This window comes from Rattus norvegicus, chromosome 2 (genome assembly GCF_036323735.1).
Source record: "Rattus norvegicus strain BN/NHsdMcwi chromosome 2, GRCr8, whole genome shotgun sequence".
In the NCBI taxonomy this organism is placed as follows: Eukaryota; Metazoa; Chordata; class Mammalia; order Rodentia; family Muridae; genus Rattus; species Rattus norvegicus.
In genome coordinates, this window is record NC_086020.1 from 194,220,627 (window position 1) to 194,241,931 (window position 21,305).

Genomic DNA, 21,305 nt, shown 5'->3' on the forward strand with positions numbered 1-21,305 from the left:
ATGGAGCCACCACAGAAAACCACAGCCAATCAAAATGCAGAGCTGAGCAGCCCAGTACCAGTGAATGCATCTACAACACACACCCGTACCCAAGGCTCAGGGACCATGGTGGATGAGGGGTGGGAAGATTGTAAGAGTCAGGGATTGGTTTGCTGTGAGACTGTCCTAGCAATGTCAGAAGTTACATAAAGTATCAACACGCCTGCCCAAACGTGGGCTGAGAAAGGATGGCGCCAACTGACTGGAGCTCATGAGGCTTAACCCACATAACTAACTACAGCAACTGAAGGTCTCTGGGAGTGGGAGGAATAGTCTTCCCCAGGGAAGAGCATACCCAATTAGTTATCCAATACCAGACGGTCATCCTGGAAACATACATACAAGTGACATTATACAGACTGAGCAGGTTGTATCTCGTGGTTTTCTTGTCACCAATTTTGAACCAATTCTCTCAGCTCCTGGGCCTTTAGTTTTAACACAACCCATGAAACAGGCCAGTTGTTCTGCTTTAAATCTTAAGGTAAACTTTCTGTCACATATAAGATTCTAACCAAATTTACCACCTGGAATGAGCCTCCGACTTCACCTCCTATTCAATGTGTCAGGTTCTATGTGGGATCCTTCCGGCTGCTTACGCATACTGCGATCACAGTGTTTTCAGTGTTGGCCACACTGCATACAAACAAGCTGATAATGCCAAGTGAAGACCATGAAATAAGGGCTCAGGAAGGTGTTTCAGTGGAGGTAAAGATGGCCACTGTGGTTACAGAAACACTTTTACAACACTGAGCCAAATGCTATGTTGATATTCATTGATTGAGTAAGTAATTCTGTTCCCAGAAATTATCACACTCTTTTATAGGATACACAGAGAAATGTGTGAAGCAGACAGGTAAGATGAGGTTAAATACCCATGGGAAACTAGCAAGCTACAATGTGGATATACTGTAAATGTATAGAAAGAATGCTTTAAGAACAAAGCACAAAACAGCAAAGAGAATATAAATGAGTCAGTCTTCGTCAGCATTCCATGGTTTGTGCATCAAAGGTAAGGAATAGGAACGTGCAAAGACAAATGTCGCCTGGGAGACAAACACGTGAAAGCTGCATACCTAAGGAAGATCTAGCATTCAGAATATGTACACACACACGTGCACACACACGCACACACGCGCGCGCACACACACGCACGCGCACACACACACACACAGGATTTGAACAGCCATTTCTCCAAAGCACAGGAAAAGATGCTAAATTTAACATTACTCATTGTAGGGACATGTGAGGCCAAGTACAGTGGACTATCACTTCACATCCCTTAGAATGGCTAATATGAGAAAACAACCTGAACCAGAAAATAAGCGCTGTGGAGGATCCGACACATCTGGAAACCTCCCTCGTACATGGCTGATGAGAGTAGAAGATCAGGTAGCTGGCTAAAGGAATCATCTGGCAACTCCGCAAAAAGCCACACAATATTACCTGACAATTTTAACTTTAGGAAAAGTTCAAGAACAATGAAATCATTCATTGTAAGAAAAACATGTACAGTAATTGACATAATTCACAATAAAAGGAGAAACAAATGTCTACCAAATGACTAATTGAAAAGTAAAAGGATGTATATGTAATATGGACTTTGCATTATTACATATAAAAGGAATGAAAAAGACTACAGTGAAGTTAAACCTTAAATGTTTGCTAGAGAAAGAAACCAGATAGACAAGGTCACATACTATATGATTCCACTTAAGAAAAACGTCTAACAAATGCACAGAGGCAAACAGCAGATGTATGGTTGCTGAGGGATGGTGTAAAAAGAAAATAAGTAACTTATAATGATTATGGGGTTTCTTTTAGGAGCTAATAAAATGTGACATTAGTGGTGATAGTTAGAAAACCTTTTGAATAAACTTAAAAAAAATGACCCCCCTCCCCCAAATAGTCCTCCAGAATAGTACCGGATGGCATGTTGTGATGAGTTTTATAACATGTGAGTTTATTTCAGTTAAAAGAAAAAAAGAGATGGCATGAGGAATTGTAGAATCTTTGAATTCTGGGAAACAACACGAATCCCATAGTTGTGAGAATAGGCCCAGAATAGCGCTCTATAACAGAATCATCTACCTATACAACCCAAAGAGCACAACGCACACATCAGACAGTGCACTTTAAAGGCGCACATGAGAACAAACACACGAAGTACATTAGAAGGGAAACCAGAGTGCAGTGTGTGGGCAAGTGGGAATAAACGGAGACCTAATGGGGAGAGGGCACAGACGATGTCTGGTTCGCCCCAGTGTATGTTCTTGGTGGCTATGGTAACTTCATGGTAACTTATGTCCATATAAAAACAAAAAGGACTTGACAGACCATTAGGAGCGATGGAAAAGCTATAAAGTGAGCACAGTACTTAGTGCAGCCAACTCCCGCTCCAGCCTTGGGACCAAATTACTGTGGCAGAGGCACAGGGTGGACACAGGTCCAAGTATATGACACATGGCACTTGCCTTATCCTGTCTGTGGCAAAGTAGTCCCTGATATAAAACAACACCGAGCAAAGGGAAGATGAAGGGATGGAGGAGACACACTGTTCTCCAGGTAACAAACCCTTTCCTTCTCACGGTGAAGGCTGGGGTGGGCAGGAGACAAGTATCGGTAAGGGGCCATGTAACTTGGAGGAATGGTGCGGATATAATTTCTGAACACAGCTCAAGATTCATTTAACTGTAAGGCAGCTGGTAAGTTTTACACCGAATTCAATGAGAAGCTTAGAAAACAAATTCTATGAAGGAAAATTTTAAGACAAAAGGGAGACTTTATATTATTTCTTGAATAAAATAGAGCATTCTCAAGGTTTTCATAGTTTAAAAAAATCCAGAGTACAATAAAATGACAGATAATCAGTGACTAAGATTTCTGTTTCATTTCTTCCTAGTGGTGACTGACACGATCCTGTCCCTTCATTAACATCTGTCCAAAACATTTGGCTGAAATGTCAAAGGTAGTTTTTACTCTAAGAAAAATGAGCCATTTTGGACAACCTTTTAGAAAAATTGACCGTCAGTAATAAGTGATAGTCTTTGAAAACACCTTGTTCTCCCGCCACAGTACGCAGGTTACTCAGGTATGTGCAGTGCTTGTCAGCAGCAGCTGCACTTTAAGGACGGTGAGAATAAGCAGTCAGGAAAAGCTTACCGTTTCATAGAAAAGGCTTGTCTAGACTTGTTCTGTATGATACTGCATTACCAGCCTTAGGGGGCCTGCAGTCTGCTGCTCCTGAACTGAGCATCCCTTCTCCCCTCAGGACCCCTGCGCGCCTGCGCGAAGACAGGCAGGAGGACACACCTGCACACCAAGGCCATGCCAGCACTGGCTTTTGTGACATTTGAGTCACAAGGAGGGAATGCTCATGAATAAGTACGTACCACAGTGCCTTGGACAAAAAGAAGACTTACACAATACCGTAAAGGTAGAAACATGTGACCAATCCAATAGGAACAAAAGAGGAAATATGTGGAGAAATGCACCTGGGCATAGTTCTAGTTCTGGGAGGCTGGCGGGAGATCACTTGAGCTCAGAAGACCAAGTGAGACCAGACTTGACAACACAGCACCATGCTGTGGGGCTGGGGTTACAAAGCACCTGGAAAGTGACCTTAGGACCATAGAGGAAAACTGTAATGTGAATAAACAAAGTATGAGGAACTTTAACTGCTATCTCTCCTTTCAGCAGTGCTGGCGATCCAACCCAGGGTCTATGCATATCAGGCAAGCATTCTATTCTATTCCTGAGGGAATTTTATGAGAGGAGATGAGCCTTCCTAACTCTGCCTTGTCTTCTCATTATCACTACAAAGTCAGGATGGATGAGATGAGCGTTAAATAGTGGCCGCTCAGTAGTAATGAAAGAAGAGCAGGCAGTTCAGAGAGTTCCTCCTTAGAAATCCTCAGTGACTGACAGGCGTGTTCCAGGGCGGCCAGAAGTGCTCTACACCTTACTTAGGAGTGATTCCTACGCGCTCCATTCCTGTTCATACAGCATCTGCCCAGAACAAACCTCCACTCCCAGAGAAAGTCACACATGGCATGGATCTGGCACACCAGCTGTGCTGTCAACAGAAGCTCCCTCTGAAGTCTCTGGAGGATCTCCTTGCACTCAAGCTGAGACATAAGACATCGATAAGATCTGGAAGTGTCAGTTCTGGACACCTGCTTCTTGACACATAAACGACCACCATTCACCAGCTAATTTTTTGAGCAGCTGACAACTTTATAGTAAATTGTCTCAGGAAATGAAGTAGAAAGCTACAGAATAAGACCACAAGCACATTAACAGCTCTCATACACCCTGGGCTTGGGCTGTGTGCTGGGTGAGTTTGTGAACAGCCCCATAGATCCATGCGTTTGAATGACTGGCTCCTAGTTAGTGGAACTGTTTGTGAAGAATTAGGTGAATTCTTGCTGGAGTAGGTGTGGCCTTGTTTGAAGTTTTAAAAGCCCAAACTAAGGCCTGCTCTCACTGTCTTATACATGAAGTGTAAGCCCTCAGCTACTGCTCCAGGACCTGCCTGCCTGCCTGCCTGCCTGCCTGCCTGCCTGCCTGCCTGCCTGCCGCATTCCCCTCCATTACAATGGACCAGTTCTTGGAAACCACAAACAAGCCTCCTGTTAAGTGAGTCCTTTTATACACTGCCCTGGTCATGCAGTAGAACAGGGACAACAGAACAGTAACTGACACAGTAAAACACGATCTTGGGGAGGGTGGCCTTGTTCTCACCTTCTTCAGCAACCACTGTCAGCGTGACGGTGACCCCAGCATCTTTGATGAGCTGAACAATATTATCATGGGACAGGTCAACAATGGACTGCCCATTCACCGCAGAGATGTGGTCTCCAACTTTCAGTCTTCCACAACGATCAGCTGGACTTCCATCTATGACCCGGCCAATTTTATGAGGAATAACTGTGGCAAGAACCCCAAGTTTTCCAGTTTAGATACCTGCTAGTAATGGATTTGTTCTCATCATTATTTAAAAGTTTACATACTAACATCAAAGAAAAGGCTCGGAAAACAAAGAGAAACAAGTACAATTATCCTGTCCACCCCTCCCTGTCCACACAGAGACTTTTTAATGTGGTTGTAACCACAGATATAAGCTTGTTGCTGTTTTCTACTTACTAGAAACCTTGTTCCAGTTTATTTAGTTTTTAAAGCCACTAATCTTTTTAACCTTATTGACCTAAACAGCTTCACTAGGACAGTGGAGAGAGAGAGAGGAGATATGGATGGATGGATGGATGGATGGATGGATGGATGGATGGAGAGATAGATGGATAAATGGATAGAGATGGATGGATGGAGAGAGATGGATAGATGGATAGAGATGGATGGATGGATGGATGGATGGATGGATGGATGGAGAGAGATGGATAGATGGATAGAGATGGATGGATGGATAGAGATGGATGGATGGGTGGATGGATAGATGGAGAGATAGAGAGATAGAGAGATGGAGAGAGAAACTAAATGGCATCAGCCACACCAGAGGTGAAGGTGTGATGAAGGAAGAAAAGAGCCAGAATGAGTAGGGAAGAGGGAGACACAGGAGCATATGATGACAGTCCCAGAAGCTGAGCTGGGTCTGACAGGTCCTTTCTCGGCAGACGGCAGGGAGGGGAGTGCTCCTGGGTTTGAGGGCTCCTGGGAGAGCATCACAGGGCATATCACAGTTCTCTAAAGGGCACTTAGAGTCCTCCTGAGTTGATATTGGTTCCACATGTGTCCTTCAGATGTCCCTGTGAACAGTCTTTCATAGTTTTCTTCTTTTCAGATTTATTTATGTGTATGGGTGTTCTGCCTGTATGTATGTATGTATGTATGTGTGTGTGTGTGTATGTATGTATGTATGTATGTATGTATGTGTGTATGTATGTATGGGTGTGTGTATGTATGTATGTATGTATGTATGTATGTATGTATGTATGTGTGTATGTGTATACCATACGTATGTTTGGTACCCTGGAACTCAGAAGAGGTGCCAGGGCCTGGAACTAGAGCTACAGACAGTTGTGTGCTGTCATGTGGCTGCTGGGAACTGATCCACTTCCTCTGCAAGAGCAACAAGTGCTCTTTCCTTCTGAGTCATCTTTATAGCCCTTCTTCCACCTTTCTTAGGCAAATACCATGCAGGGTTTGTCAAAGCCTCCTCCATACAGTTGGCCCAGGAATCCCAGTCCCACAGCAGCTCCTCCTGGGTCTTCTCCCTGGCTTCTGATTTGGAGGTCTGTATCTCACTAGGTATCCTGGCTCCAGCATGGCCTCCTCCTGTGACTCAGCTCTTCCCACTTGGACCTGAATCCTGCATCTTTTTCCTCTTTTTATATCATTATTCCAATTTTTCTAGCTAAGGGACACTGTTAGCTATCACAGCTGTGTCAGTTTTTGCTTCCCTCTCTCTGTCTCTGTGTCTGTCTCTCTCTGTCTCTGCCTCTCTCTGTGTCTGCCCCCCCCCCCTTCCAGGAGAAATCTTTAAACAAATACAGGTCATTTCATGCTAAGACTTGATAACCAGTTAGAAGTCCAGGTACAATGAAAACAAATGACTGATCTCTAAAATGAATCGTATTTCTATACAAAAATTAATTTGTGGGCTCGGAAGAAGGCTCAGTTGGTGTAAGCAGGCAGACCTCCGTTTAATTCCCGGAACCTACATAAAAGTGGGCATAGGGATAAGGGTACATGATTAAAATCCCAGTGTTAGGGATTCAAGACAGGAGAATCCCTGGGGCTAGCTAGCCAGCCAACCCAGTCTAATTGGTGATCTCCAGGCCAATGAGAGACCCTGTGTGAAAGGAGGCGGGCTGTGTTCCTAAGGATTAGACCTCAAGTTGTCCTCTAGCCTCCACATACACATGCACACATGTAGACGTGCATAAACATCTTCCCAACACACAAACACACTGGCATAAAAATTAATTTGAGTCTTTAGATCTTTTTAAAAATCAAAAGTTACATAAAAATAAGGTGTGACTATCTAGTGTTAAGGCTCCCTGGTTTTCTTTGCATGCAGCTGTGACCACCTTGTAAGTGTGGAGGGCCTCAGGGATGCTACTGCAGCTCTGGGTTACTGTCTAAGGGTCTGGCAGATTGGGGGCGGAGGGTACTGTGTTGTTGTCATAGTTTAAGACAAGTCCCTAGACATTCAGGGCATCTTGTCAAACAAGGTATCATTCAATGTGCAATCAATGACATTCGTACCAGGAAGCGAGTCTGCAGTCTCTGAGTTTTCTAGCCAAGGTCAATACTCAATACTCCTGAGTTCCTCATGACTACTGACTGATATGAATAGTGACAGTAATTTTAGATGGCACTGTGAATTAGGTTTAATTTCCTGTGTAAAACACTCCTTACTAGTATTTCTGAATCATAGCTGGGAGTGTCCTATAGACATTTAACAGACTTTCAATTAGACTGGAAAAATTATTGTTGGTCATGATTTATGTCCTTGACTTTGCTAGAATTATACAGTGATAGATTTTATTTTTAAATTGGGGACAATTAATGTAGGAAACAAGTGCCTTTTAGCACAAAATGAAATCAAGCACTTAGGAGTCGATTTTCCTTGCAAATAGAGCAATTAGAAAAATGCAGTGTATTCTGGACCATGCCCTCCAGCAAACATTCTGAGCTGGCTCACTATAACAGGTGACACATTAGAAACATGTGGCAAATCATATGGTGGCCCTGTTGTGACATCCTAAATCAATACCTTAGTTCTACTTCTTAGAAAAAACTTACTTACACATAGTGTTCATTCAAAATCTCCTAAGAAATCATTCAGCAACTTGGCACACTGCAGGGTTTGCTCAGACTTGGTAAAGCACCAAACAGAGTTAATCTCTGAAATCTCAGAGGTTCCTGTTTTTACCATGTGGGCACAGCAACAGTAAGGCTCTGTAGGACAGTGGCATGTGACTTCCCACAGAGCTTGTCTGGGTGATAGAAGTGGTCAGGTTCTTAATGTCTTTGCACTTAGAGGAGAACCACCCAAGTATCTAGAACCAACAGAACCCTGGACTGGGAGGTGTGTCCCGGCACAGTGTCAGGTCTTGCCTTATCTTTGTTAGTACACAGTGACATCTACCATAACACCACCTTCCCATGCCTGTCTACACCCATCTCTGCTCAGTCTGGGTGTGCAGCTCCTCAGGTCAGATGAGTGCTCCTTAACATTTACTTTCAGTAAAGCAAAGACAGTAACAGGAAAGGCTCCTCTTTCTCAAATAAACCCTTTGCAAGCAGAACTGAAAAGCATATGGCAAGAGTAACAGTGACACGTCTGCAGCACTTCAAAGTGAAGTGAGACGTGTCCTTTCACCGAAGCAGGGCTTTTCTAAGCAAGTGCTCACTGCACCAAGGCTCACTGCGAGGATGCTGGCCAGGACTGCCTGATCTTGGACAAAGCCAACAGCAGGGAATTTAACGATGTCAAAACTGCTTCCAGAGATACTACTAGAAACTCTTTTTTGAGACACATTTACCTGGGAGAAAAGGTGATCTATGTTGAACAGGGTTCTGAGACAAGGTTCATAAAGGAAGAGATAGGTTTTCTGCCTTTCCAACAGTGCATCCTCTCTTGTAAAGCACACTCTGTCACTAACTGCACTAACTGGTCTGCTTCTGGGAATGGAAGCCCCCATCACTTACACTTACCTAGGGTTCTTCTCTCTGAATGAGACAAGTGGTATTCTACGAGGAATGCTCCAGGACCCAGTACTTGTGACATTATTATCTAGCAGTTAAGTGAAATTACCAATTCTCATTTTGTACCTTGACTTAAAACTTTGGATATTTATAAAGAACTTGGCAACCATGTGAGTCTAATTTATGCTCACACTGATACGTAATGAGCTTCAAACACTCCTTTCCTGCCACATGTTAGTTTTGTGCCTGTCTTATATCTGAACTGGGTTTTCGTATCTCATTATTATGTACTGATAAGCATTTTGAAGGTCCTAATGGAGAAGGTTGCTGGGTTCTTGTGTGTCACTGCCAAGACCAGCTATCCTGAGGCTAAGCCAGGAAGATCCCTTAAACCTACAAGTTCAGGAACAGCCTAGACAGCAATGATCAGATGCTGTCTCAAAAACCCAACGAATTTCCCCTCTCCTCAAACTACAGGCAACGCCTTAGGTAAGCGGTAACAAGAGCATAGTAGTCGCAGTCCTCAACCTTAATGAGACAAGGGCGTCAGCACCGTCCTCTGTTTATAGGGGAAACCACAGCTCTTGCAGGGTAAGTAACCTGTCCCAAGGTAAGTCCATCTGATATTAAAGATAGAATAGACTTGAACAAAAGTTTGTCTGATTATGAAGCCTAAAAAAATTAATGAAATCATTTAATTAGGTGAAATATTTACATACACAAAGCCATCAAAATATCTGTGTTTAAATGAATAAAAACAAAAAACTTAATATAAACAAAAAATATAAAAAAGGTTTAAGCATGCAAATAATCTATCTTCTTATTGAATTCACCTATATCGCTTTGTTTTATGGTGAATACTAGATTCTCATCTTTTGCAACAGTAGGAAGAGAGAATTTTTAATATAAACTTGTTCAGCATTTATCACATAGTATAAAAATATTTTACTATATTTATTAATCTGAATCAGGGATTAGATTATTATATGGAATTAAAATGACCAATATGATTTCTTTAATAGTTATTAGTTTTGAAAAGTCTGACTTCCAAAGATGCTACATCAAAACTAACTCGTTTCATATTCTGACATAGCTACATAATTATCTTCACGGCAACAGTGACAGTTCTAGTTCCAAGTGTTACCATGGCAACTGCTCTGGGAAACTGGAACAGTGAGCAGTGACCTGATACTACAGCAATGCTCATCCACATTACAGCACCTCCTCCCTTTACATGCATGTATTAACTGTAGCAAGACTTCTGCAGTTTTCTGAAAATGCTTTCTTTTATATTTCTCCTTTTTTACTAAAGTCTTAGTCACCATTTAGTTTAATAGGATCTTCTACCCAAAAAATAATCAAATCCACTATCAAAGGCAAGAGCATATTCTTATGTGGTCAAGGATTTTTATTGTTCTGACTTAGAAAAAATAGTTATTAGATAAGCATAATACAGAAATATCAGTGTGCTTTTTCTTACCTGATATTCAATTGCACTTCATAATCATAGTTAGGGTTCTTATTTTTTAGAAACTAAAGATAAGGAAAACATTTAATGCGCTGAATCCTATCAGCCTTGTGCTTGCTATTTTATCTGTCTTTTATATATATTCATCCATCTCAGATGCAAAACTCTATTAAACATTGGCTCAGAATATTAATTTTTAAAGGTTCCAATAAAATCTTACTTTTCAATGAAATATATATGAAAGGCAGAAATGCCTCTTATCATTTAGCAAGAATGATCCCTAGTTGGAATACAATTATTATTTATAACATGAAATATCCAAGGTATAACTGGGGCAAAGTTTTCTATTTCCCAGTTTTATTCCTTCTCAACTGCTCTCAGAATTATTTCATCTCTAATTTAGAAAATCAGTACCCTCCCAACTTAAAAATTATTATTTAAAAACATTTAAATTGTACCTTTTTCTAAATTCATAAAATTAGATCCCTGGCATATTTCTTCACTATTGGTAAAAACAGATTTGGGGGGGGGGTGGAGCATTTGAGACGCCAGAGAAATCTGAAGGCTGAAGGGTTTAGACTGACTGGTTTTGGAATTAAAAATGTACTGCTTTAAAAAGATAAATCTAAGACAATTTATACACAGATCTTAATTCATTTACTAAACCCAGAAAACTGGACGTTCAGGGAGAGAACAGGATACAGCAGCCCTTACCTCCTGGGGGCGGCTTGCTTTTAGAGGTGAGGATGACAAAACCAAACCCTTCATTTTCTTTCCTCTGTAAGATAACATCATAGGACTCCTGTGGGGCAGACCTGGTTGGAAGCTCTGTCCGATTTAGGCGAGGAGATCCACTCTGTGAGAAGGCTTGAGGGCTTTCATCCTCGGGTTGTTTCTCTATAATAAACAACATCAGTTTCAATATTTATGGAAAATAGTTAGTGTAGAAAATAGTTAAGTGCTAGGTAAGTAGTTTAGTGCTGGGCTATACAATAAATTTCACTTCTAATAACAAAGAATAGAAATGTACTATGTTGTCCATCCTCCCTGAGAATCTTGGGGCTAATTAAAGTACAGTGTAGGCAGCCGAGGGTCTGACTCCTAAATACTTAAAATATACAACAGATAAACTACATATGACCCAATGTCATTTCACTTTTGAGAGAGCTCTTCAAAACCTCTACAAGATCAGTTAGTTAAGAATCATTGAGCCCAGTGAGTTAGCTCACCTGGAGAAGGCATTTATCATCAACATGCATACAATAAATAGAAAAGCAAATAACACCAAAACCAAACAAGTTATTTTTTAACAAGCGAATTATTAGAATTGCTTTAGTTCGTTGATGGTTATAAAGTTTCAACAAAAGCAGATGATAGAAATGACACAGTAAATTTTATTTTAAGTTAATGGTGATATAATTTAGCCCAGGGACTGATGAGTACCGATGTCTGTGGAGGTGAAAGCTCCAGAAAGCTGCCCAAGCCATCTGCTCTCTACACACAGGATGCCTCTTACATAGGTGTTCATACTGAAGCGTCTCGGGTGGTAAGGTCAGCTGAGCTCACCATGATATCCCACATGCAGCAAGTTGTTGGTGTGAATGGCCGCCCCGGCTTCTGGGTATAAAGTCATATGAAGTCCCCTACAAAGGGCAGTAAGCCTATACCTTTTGCTGCTATTCAATGACATACAAGCTCTGATTGACTTGGAAAACAAGAGAACAGAGGAAAGGCTTGTTTCTGTGGCAACCTGGTCAGCTATCACTAAGAATCCTAGTGTACTACATTTCTTAAAGACACATTTGTAAAGTCCCTTTAGCTCTATATTTGCTTGATGTTAAGAATATTTTAGCTCCTGAGAAAACAACTCAGTTAGTAAAGTGCCTGGGCCATACTGGGGAGGCAGAGACAGACAGATCCCTGGGCTTAGCCTGGTCTGTAAGAAAGTTCCAGGCCAATGAAATACTCTGAAAAAAAAAAAAATCAGAGGATGCTTTAGCAATAACTGCCTACGGTTGTCCTCTCTGTACACATGGCTCCCACTAGAGGCATGAGCACAGGTACATTTAAAAAGAGCAAGGTTTAGAATCTAAATATAATATACCGACATCCAGTTATCACTGAGAAAACAAGGGTAGGGTTTCTTTTCCTACTGGAATGAATTAGCTAGGTCTCTAATAATATCAAGTGACTAGAAACGTCATGGCACATCTCCTGTGATTCTTTTCAGGTTTTTACTGACCCAGCACAACCAAGGCGAAGAGGCAGCACCGCATGAAGATCTACAGGAACCTCCATGGCAGGCCTTTGTCACACTGCTGCTATCTAGCTCAGGGTCAGACCAGAGACTTCACAAATGAGAGCATGAGGCTCAGCCCCCAGTGCCGGCAATTAACACTTACTGAGATCTACTTGTCAGGCAGTCTTCCCTAGGTGCTGGAGTGATAGGTGACAGTAAGTAGATCAAAATCCATCTCTCCATAAGGCTTAATTTCTTGTACTACTAAACTGTCTGTGTGTCTGTCTCTGTCTGTCGTCCCCCCCCCCCGCCCCCATACCCCTGGCAAGAATTCACTTATAAAATCCTATTTAGCAGGACATGGTGGCAGAGGTGGAGAGATCTCTGTAGGGTAGCCTGATCTACATAGTGAGTTCCAGGCTAGCCAGGGCTACCCTGCTTTAAAAAAAGCATCCTATTCAGTAGTCACAAAGGTGTGGATAAGAAACTACAAGATCTGTTCATATTCTATTGTCATGGTTTAGACGGTGGGCTCTGCAGTTCAAAGTTTAAACCTAGACCCATTATTTACTGCCCATTAACCTTTTTGTCAATGACTGCACATGATAATAAGCACACTATAGTCTGAGAGTCCAGAGAAAATAACCGATGCGTTTGATACACAATAAGCAGCAAATATTAAGTTATCTTCCACCAAAACTTGCCTTTTGAGTACACATACATGTGTATTGTGTGGCACAAACGGAGACAGAGGACAACTTCGTACATCAGGGTCTCTCAGTGGCCTGGAGCTCACCAAGCCAGCAAGCCCTGGGGATCTTCCCTCTGCCTCCCAGCAACAGGATTATAAATCCTGGCACCATGATGGGCTTTTTATGGGCTATGGAGATAGCACAAACACGGGTCCTCCTGCGTGTAAGGGAAGCACTTATCTGGCTAAGGTATCTTTCCTGGCCCTATACCAAAATTTTCTAAAGAGAAACATTCTACTATTTGTAAATATTTGGGATTTCATCACGATCAAGCTGTTTGATATGTTCAGGTAGAGGCTATCTTACTATGATAAAAATAACTATTTATTTTAAAAATTTAAACCAATACTCCCCTTCACAGTAATATATTGGTAAAACTGTTTAATACCATAACTTAAGGTAGCAAACCAAAATTTATTTCTACTTTGGAAATCTATTTCTGGATCTTTTACACTAAAAAGCTTTCTGCAATTGGCTCTGAATTATCCCAAAAGTGTCAGCATATACACTGCTGAAAGAGCTTTACATACCTCCATAGAAGATCTTCCTCCTCACAGTGAGTAACACGTGGCCATTTCGAGCAGCAGTGGTCATTAAGTCCAAGACTTGCTTATGTGATTTCCCTTTAACAGGAATCCCATCAATACACATCAATTCATCAGCAGCACGGAGCCTACCATCCTTTTCCGCTGCTCCCAGGGGAATGATGGCCCCAATATATATCTGTAAGATAGCATAGTATGGTTTGGTCTATACAGTTCACTAAGATCAACTGAAGACCTAATCTATGAAAAGACAAACTTCAGAAAGACGGTATTTTCAGAAAGTACAAATTCTCCAAAGTGGTCCTTCAGATACCCACACTGTGTTATGTAGTTCTAGATCCCCAGGTTGAGTCCAAGGAAAATACAAAGTTGCTTAAGAACTTACAAAGCACCCCCAACTTCTCTATACTACATATAACAAAACAAACAGACATGCTTTAAAAAAGAAAAGTGTGTGTATGGGTTCTACACATCATTGTCCACACCATCAGGGTCATTCTTATGATTCTCCCATATATACCATGGTCAATAATGCAAGTTAGGGTCATATAAGCAAGAAATATTTCTTGTTCCTAAAATGTCAGAGGGCACATGGAGGTTATGAGTCACTGTATGGGATAGAGCCCTGTGCCTGCTGGACCCAGTTCATTCTGTTCTCCAGCAACTAGAACCCTGTAATTTTATGGTTCTTTTAGAACTACTAACCTTGATGTTTAGAAGAGAAAGGTTGTTCACAAGTTATTGAGGATAAATTCTTAAATTGTCTAAGTGAACATTGTTATTATTGACAAAATAGAAAGCAATAAAAAATTCATATTCTATCAAAACCAAAGTATCTGACATTTGCTTTGAGAACAGCATTGGGCCTTAACCTCTATGTCTCCAATGATCAATGTCATTGTAAGCTATATTATTAATTATAACATTTATATGCTATAAATATGATACAGCACTCTGAAATAGAAGCCTTTCATATTTAAGGGACTACATTTCTAAAAGTAACAAAGCAGGACTTCTATATTATATATAACAAATATAAATGTCCTCTACACTGTATTATTTCCCTGACATTTAACACTAAGGCAAAAAGTAAAACCAAACTCACTGTGTTTGTTTTCTAAATTAATCCACATAAAATTCTGGACTTCAAATGCTTTATAAATATAACCCTTGCATCTTCTAGAATTTTAATTATTTTATATTTTGCTAATGCTAGAGCTAACAAGAAAACAACAAAGTGTTAAGCGTCCTGCCAGTTCTATGGAGTAGTCTGAAGACTAGGTATTGTGGTAAAGCACATACTGGATTACAGGGTTCTGAGACAGAATTAGTCCAAATAAGCTTTTTCTGACTGCTAGACACAAACAGATCTATCACTGAGTCACAATTCTAGTTCCAAATAACCTTTGTTTACTTAAAAAGGACAGAAGAGAAGTAATTGATGTTAAGTTTAGAGCTAAATACTCAGTTTTAAATGTATGGTTTGTTTGTTTATTTTTCTGAGGCAGGGTTTCACTGCACAGCGTGGTTATCCTGAAATTCGCTCTATAGACCAGACTTGCCTAAACTCAGAGATATGTTGATATATGGTTTTAAGCTTATGTCACACTACGTTAACTTAAGAGATAATGACATAGAAATATGGTATCCATATCAATAAAATTATTTATTAAAGGAAAAAAGAAATCCCAGTACACTTAAGGGGAGAAGGAAAACAAAACAGAAGCTACCACTGAGAGGTCTGATGAGTCCTCCTTCCTTAGGCCTACTTCTCTGAACACTAGGTCCCTAGTGATGGATGGCACTTTTCAGGAAAGGCATGGGACCTGTGGAGTTTTACAAGAGGAAGTGTGTCACTGGGAGGGGTTTGAAGATTTATAGCCATGCCCCACTTCCTGTTCGCTCTGTGCTTCCTGCATGTAGATGGAAATATGATCTCTCAGCTTCCTGCTCCAGCCACGTGCTCCATGCCTTTCGGACATTACAGACACTACCTTGGAAACCGCATGCCAAATCCTTCTCAGCTGCCTAAAATGTAACTAATACAACCTATATTCCACAACTCTCCATTCGAGACTACTAACTAGATCCATGGGCTGGGTGTGATGGTTACACATTTAATTCCAGGAAGGGAGGCAGTGGCAGGATGCTTTCTATGACTCTGAGGACAACCTGGTCTACAGAGGGAGTGAGTTTCAGGCCAGCAAGGCCATATAGTGTGACACTGTTGCAAAAACCCCAAACCAAACCAAACCAAACCAAACCAAACTCCCATCACTATCCAGCAGTGTGCACTTACAGACTGGTCAGGTCCATCTCCTCCCAGCACCCTGAAGCCAAACCCCGATTCTTGTTTCCGAAGAAAGACATCTAGGTCTTTGGTGTTGGGTGCTAAGGAAAATAAGAATATGTAAATAAATTTATTTTGAAAGGACTAAAATAAAGCTCAATATTTGATAGAAAAACATTAGAGCATTCAAAAACTATAATCTCAGAACATCTGACATGTGAAAATGTATATATGAGGGCTTATAGAAATTCCTGCTTCAAAAGTTAAACAAAACTGTGTCAAGACAGATCAGGTTACTATTCCCACTCCCAGGCTCATGGTATTATACTGCCACTAACTTCTAATATTGTCCAATCAATATTGCAACATTAACTTCAGAATCAGCCAACTGAAATTGAAAATGATTTAAGTGAACATTTGACCAAGGTACTTTAAATCCTAGGAAAAGAGAGCCCATAAAACGCCTTATTTCTACTCATAAGCAAACAGCTTTGTCTAAGAAAAACTATTTACTTAACCTAAATGTGTAGAATGTTAGAATTTTTAAAGAAAAAGAGAAATAGGTATGTACCCATTTTCTAGGTGGGTAAACTAAAGGCCTGAATAAATCACTCGATATCTTCCAATAACTGGTAGAACTAAGATTTAAACCCGGCTTGACTCCCCAGATGCCAGTCTACCCCCACAATCTTGTCCCCAGGGAGCTGGGTGCGAGGATATTTATTCAGAAATGTCAATTTTATGTCTAAGATTTTGTCTCCAGGAAAATATTAGCTTTATTCATAAAGAAGATGAATTTACTAAGAAGAAAAAGAAAGAGAAACTGCCAAGAAACTACATAAAAAGTAAGTGAAATATGGTGTAGAGTAACTTCCTGGCAATTCTTTAGAAGCAATCTCTTTGGATAAATACTTCTACTCATATAAGTTACACACATATACACATACAGTAATAATAAACTAAATTTAAAAAAGAAAAGGAAGAGAGTCCATGAGTCAAACTCATTTGTCTTATAGAGGGCCCAAAGCCCCTGCAGAGTTTATACAAGTATTAAGAATATATCAGACAATGAATGGACAGCCTGAAGAGAGGGGTCTACACATAGATTAAATCATTGCTCTGTAGGCTTGTGGCTGGTGTGGTCCTCTCCTTCCTGAATACGGCAGACAGCATGGAGATAAAGACGGACAACTAGTCACACGTGAAGTCAGTTACACATGCCATTCCCAATGTCTACCCCCTTTACAATGCAAATAAAGTTCGGTTTCCCAGTAATTTATTTCCTTTATTCACTTTACATCCCAATTGCAGCTCTCACTTCCTTCTCTATTTCTTAAAAACAAGTAAAATTTTAAAAACCAAGCTTAAATAAACCTGAAACTTTCCTTCAGAAAAGATGTATCATCAGTAACTAAATTAGTGCAAAGGGATACTTCTTAATTGTATCCTTTGTCCTTCTCCTCCCAGGTGACTCCTTCAAAGTCTGCTCTGGTTCACGCTCATTACATACCACACTGATCATCTCTACCCTCCAGCCAGAAACCGCTTTCTAGCCACAAAACTAGCACTCTTTCCCCCATAGCTAAGGTATTCTGTGGTTCTCTTTTATCCGCCCAGTTCCAGCTTCCCTTTCCGCTGTCCAGGGTCTGTTGCGCTCTTGCTCTGGCTTTCCTGCCAACTGCAGCCACTCTGCAGGACACAGGCCAAGGAAGCCAGTGTACAGTCTCCCGGCTTTGTCTTCTTCTTTCCTCTCCCCTCTGAATAAAGCACTGTCTGATGCCATACGCCTTCCATGGTGATAAACTGACTGCTGTCTACTCTGCATCTTTCTGCCACTGTCCTGGCTAGGCGACGTCTGGTCCCCATCCTCTGGCTATGAGCCCAGCATACTTCCGTGGCACCATTCTGCTTGTGGTACACATGCTTATTCCATCATGTATTGTCTGCTCCATTTGGATTTAATAAACTTTTTACAAGCAGTGTGTAGCAGATGTGCAGCTTGGTTCACGTGGGTCCTGAATAACTGGACTGGAGGCTGTCCCAAAGCTGTTGCCTGCCTGTGGGATATGTTCTTCTAGCTGGGCTGTCTTGTCTGGCCTCCCTGGGATAGGATGTGCCTAGCCCTACGGGCACTTGTACCCAGGTGGAGGGATGCCTAGGGGGACCTCTACCTGCTCAGAAGAGAAAGGGGGGGGTGGATGAAAGGAAGCATTGTGAGAGAGGATGAGAGGGAGGAGGGCTGTGAGCGGGATGTAAAGTGAATAAAAAAGATTTCTAGGTGTAGGTAATTTATTTTTCTCTGTATTGCAATTTACCTAACATGGTATCTGGTGGACAGCTTGTACTTAATCCATGGTTTTGATAAAGGAATGAACATACTCAGCAAAGGCTCAGAACGACATTGAAGTGGGAATGAAGGGATACTATCTCAATGTCCGTGTAAAGGGTGGGGGGTTCCAATGTTAAAATAGTGCAGATGATCTTGGTACACTCCCATGACGTATTTTACAGCTACTTACGTTTATCTTCATATAAAGTCTTAGATTTCAGGTAGACTTCAGAAGGATCCAATTTCGGGGATCCTGATCTGATTATGCTGGGTGGAAAAGGCATAGGCTGGGGAGTAGGCTCATTTATAGTCTCCAAACTTCCTGAAGTTTCTTTTGTATCTGTTTTCTAAAATGGGAATAAAAGGGCTTACTTAGTATTTTAGAAATAAGATGGTTGGTTATTTTGCAGCACCATGGTGTAAACTGTGGTGTAACAGAATTGTAGGCAGCAGAGTTATAGAAGACTGAGCGTATATCCACAGACTCACTCACACAGCCATGTCTATGTGGTCACAACACACTTACCTTACATTATTTAAAGAGTTTATAATGATTCAACTGGAGGGCTCTGGTTTTATGTTTAGTCAGTCTCACCCTTTCCTTCACCGCCAAGACACGGAGACTGGAAGATGACGATAACTGAATACAAGGTAGCTCTAAAGGAAGCAAGAGGGAACACCCACCTCCCACTTACTAACTTTAATTCCCAGTGACAATGTTTAAGACAGTATTCGTCTTAAGACATTGGGTTGGAGCGTTGTGGCTCCTGATGCATTGGCAAACCTCTACTGGCCAATGCAAATCCATCTAGGAAGACATCCATTTTGGCCAGTCAGAAAAGGGAAAACAAAATACAAATATAACTTTCTCAAAGCAGTCAGGCAAAGTTATTTCTTTATTTATCACCATTACCATTGCTTCATGGTGTGATTTACGGTGTGAGTGTGGGTGTGTATACGAGGTCAGAGGACTCCTTTCAGGAAGTCAGTTCCCTCCTTCCCCTGTGGGTTCCTCCATCTAACTCAGGTTGTCAGGCTGGCAGAACACGAACCGTTAATCATTGAGCTATCTCACTGGCTCCAAAGTGAGTTCTTTAATAGCAAATTTAAATACAAATTTCAAAAAATAGCCTAAAATGAAAAGTTTGAGATCAGCTGTGCTCTCCTGAATTTTCGTTGAGAGAAAGAGTCATGGGACTATAAAATAACTAACACTGACTAGCATGAAGGGACAGCAGTTTATACAGAGTACTGAAAGGTGAATCATTCCCAAGCACTGATCACATGACCTAGACTCAGTGAGATGGCAGCAAGGTGACAGAACCACCTCCCATCCCCTACATATTCTAGGATTCTGTCAGTGTCCCTAAGGTCACCAGAGACTGAGACTTCCATCATTGTCTTCAGTGTCACCATGGCTGAACGGAACTGATTGTAACATACAGAACTAAAATGGTTGCTAGAGGAAGGAATGGAATGTAGAAAATGCAGTGCAGTCTTAAGTGACTGGACAGGAAGAACTATTCACATGAACCTAATGACAGAGAGCCCATAAAAAAGCAGGCTCTAAATGGCACCCCCTCAAAGTCTGCCCTGATCCACTCAACAGGAACTTCTGCAGACTTAGTGTGTCGGAAGGAATTAACCCATTTAATACTATGTGGTCTTTCCTTTAAAAACATATGATTTTTTCATAGAAACCAGCTTTCTATTCCAAACAGGACAAACCAGTAACTAAACTGAGGTTTTAAGTATAATTGTCTTTATATCCATGTAAGTACCCACAAATATATGTTATGCCTAGTAGAGTTTCTTCCACAATAATAGTGCTACTTAGCACAACCATTTTTTTTTTAAAGATTTATTTAGTTGTTATATATACAATGTTCTCCCTGTTATGTATGCCAGAAGAGGGCACCAGATCTCATTACTGATGGTCGTGAGCCACTACATGGTTGCTGGGAATTGAACTCAGGACCTCTGGAAGAGCAGTCAGTGCTCTTGACCTCTGAGCCATCCCTTCAGCCCCCAGCACCACCATTCTATTTTCTCCATACGAATCTTTAAGTAGGCTTTTCAGTTATTCAAAGGAATAACAAAGAAGACACAGTTTTAGATCCAATACTCTTATCACTTGATAGAAGAAGATTTAGCTCAGAAGGCAACAATTATTTTGGAAAATTTTGTTTAGTTTCAGGATCATCTAAGTCTGGGCTTTATAATCTCCATGAAATTATGATCAACTAGTGTGTTTTCTCCCTGGGCACCAGCAAGAAGATGTACTAATGACTTGCCATCTGTCCTAATAGCCAGCTCCTTCTTCCCTGGCTCCTCTCTAACAACTAAAAGGACGTTTACGCAGGTTCTTCAACTGCCCACTTTAGGACTTGGAGAGTAGGACCACTGGTAATCTGGGCCTCCAGTGCTCTTCCAGCAGCAAACCTTTATCAGTCCAGCACAGCCTCCAAAGTGAGTTTCCTACCAATGCCTGAGGTTTCTGATCTAAGTCTAGGGCAATATGATTCTCTCTGATCCTTCACAGCCATTTTCATAGCAAGGGAAGAAGGCAGCTCTTTCACGGTGTGAGAAAAACAATAGAGGACCACCATAGTACTCACCATTTTGGCAGTTTTAGTTGGTGAACAAGGACCTAAGATTAAAACAAAACCAAAATTTAACAACAGAAAATGCTCCTAGACCAAACATTAATAATATCTATGATAAAACTTTAATTCTACCTAGTATCAACTATGTGTCAGGCAATAAACATCTATTATCTTCAACTTCACAACACTCCTGAGGCAGAAATGCCAGAAACATTTAATAGTTGAGGTTCCTTAAATCACAAAAACAGTAAGCAGAGAGGCAGAAAACTGACATCAACCCATCTAATATCAAACTATGGCTTCTGTATTTGTTAGAAAACACTCGAGCACTCATAAAGATATTTCCTTTAAAGATATGTTTATTTGGTGT

At 41.0% G+C, this 21,305-nt stretch overlaps 2 protein-coding genes across 4 annotated transcripts in view; one reads left to right on the forward strand and one right to left on the reverse strand.

Annotated features, from left to right (window-relative positions):
* Positions 1–21,305, forward strand: part of Phtf1 (putative homeodomain transcription factor 1) — an 88,583-nt gene that overhangs the window by 59,284 nt on the left and 7,994 nt on the right. The window contains exon 20 of the mRNA XM_063281337.1: positions 1–21,305. This exon is cut by the window's right edge and continues 7,994 nt beyond it. The gene's annotated coding sequence lies outside the window, so the exon portion shown is untranslated.
* Positions 1–21,305, reverse strand: part of Magi3 (membrane associated guanylate kinase, WW and PDZ domain containing 3) — a 198,882-nt gene that overhangs the window by 14,040 nt on the left and 163,537 nt on the right. For all 3 annotated transcript variants that reach the window (XM_039101721.2, NM_139084.3, XM_008761367.4), the window contains exons 11-16: positions 20,948–20,979; positions 18,520–18,676; positions 16,010–16,101; positions 13,696–13,888; positions 10,889–11,071; positions 4,780–4,965 (exon numbers count right to left, since the gene is read on the reverse strand). In XM_039101721.2, the coding sequence (XP_038957649.1) occupies positions 4,780–4,965; positions 10,889–11,071; positions 13,696–13,888; positions 16,010–16,101; positions 18,520–18,676; positions 20,948–20,979 (843 nt within the window). The remainder of the gene's footprint in view (positions 1–4,779; positions 4,966–10,888; positions 11,072–13,695; positions 13,889–16,009; positions 16,102–18,519; positions 18,677–20,947; positions 20,980–21,305) is intronic.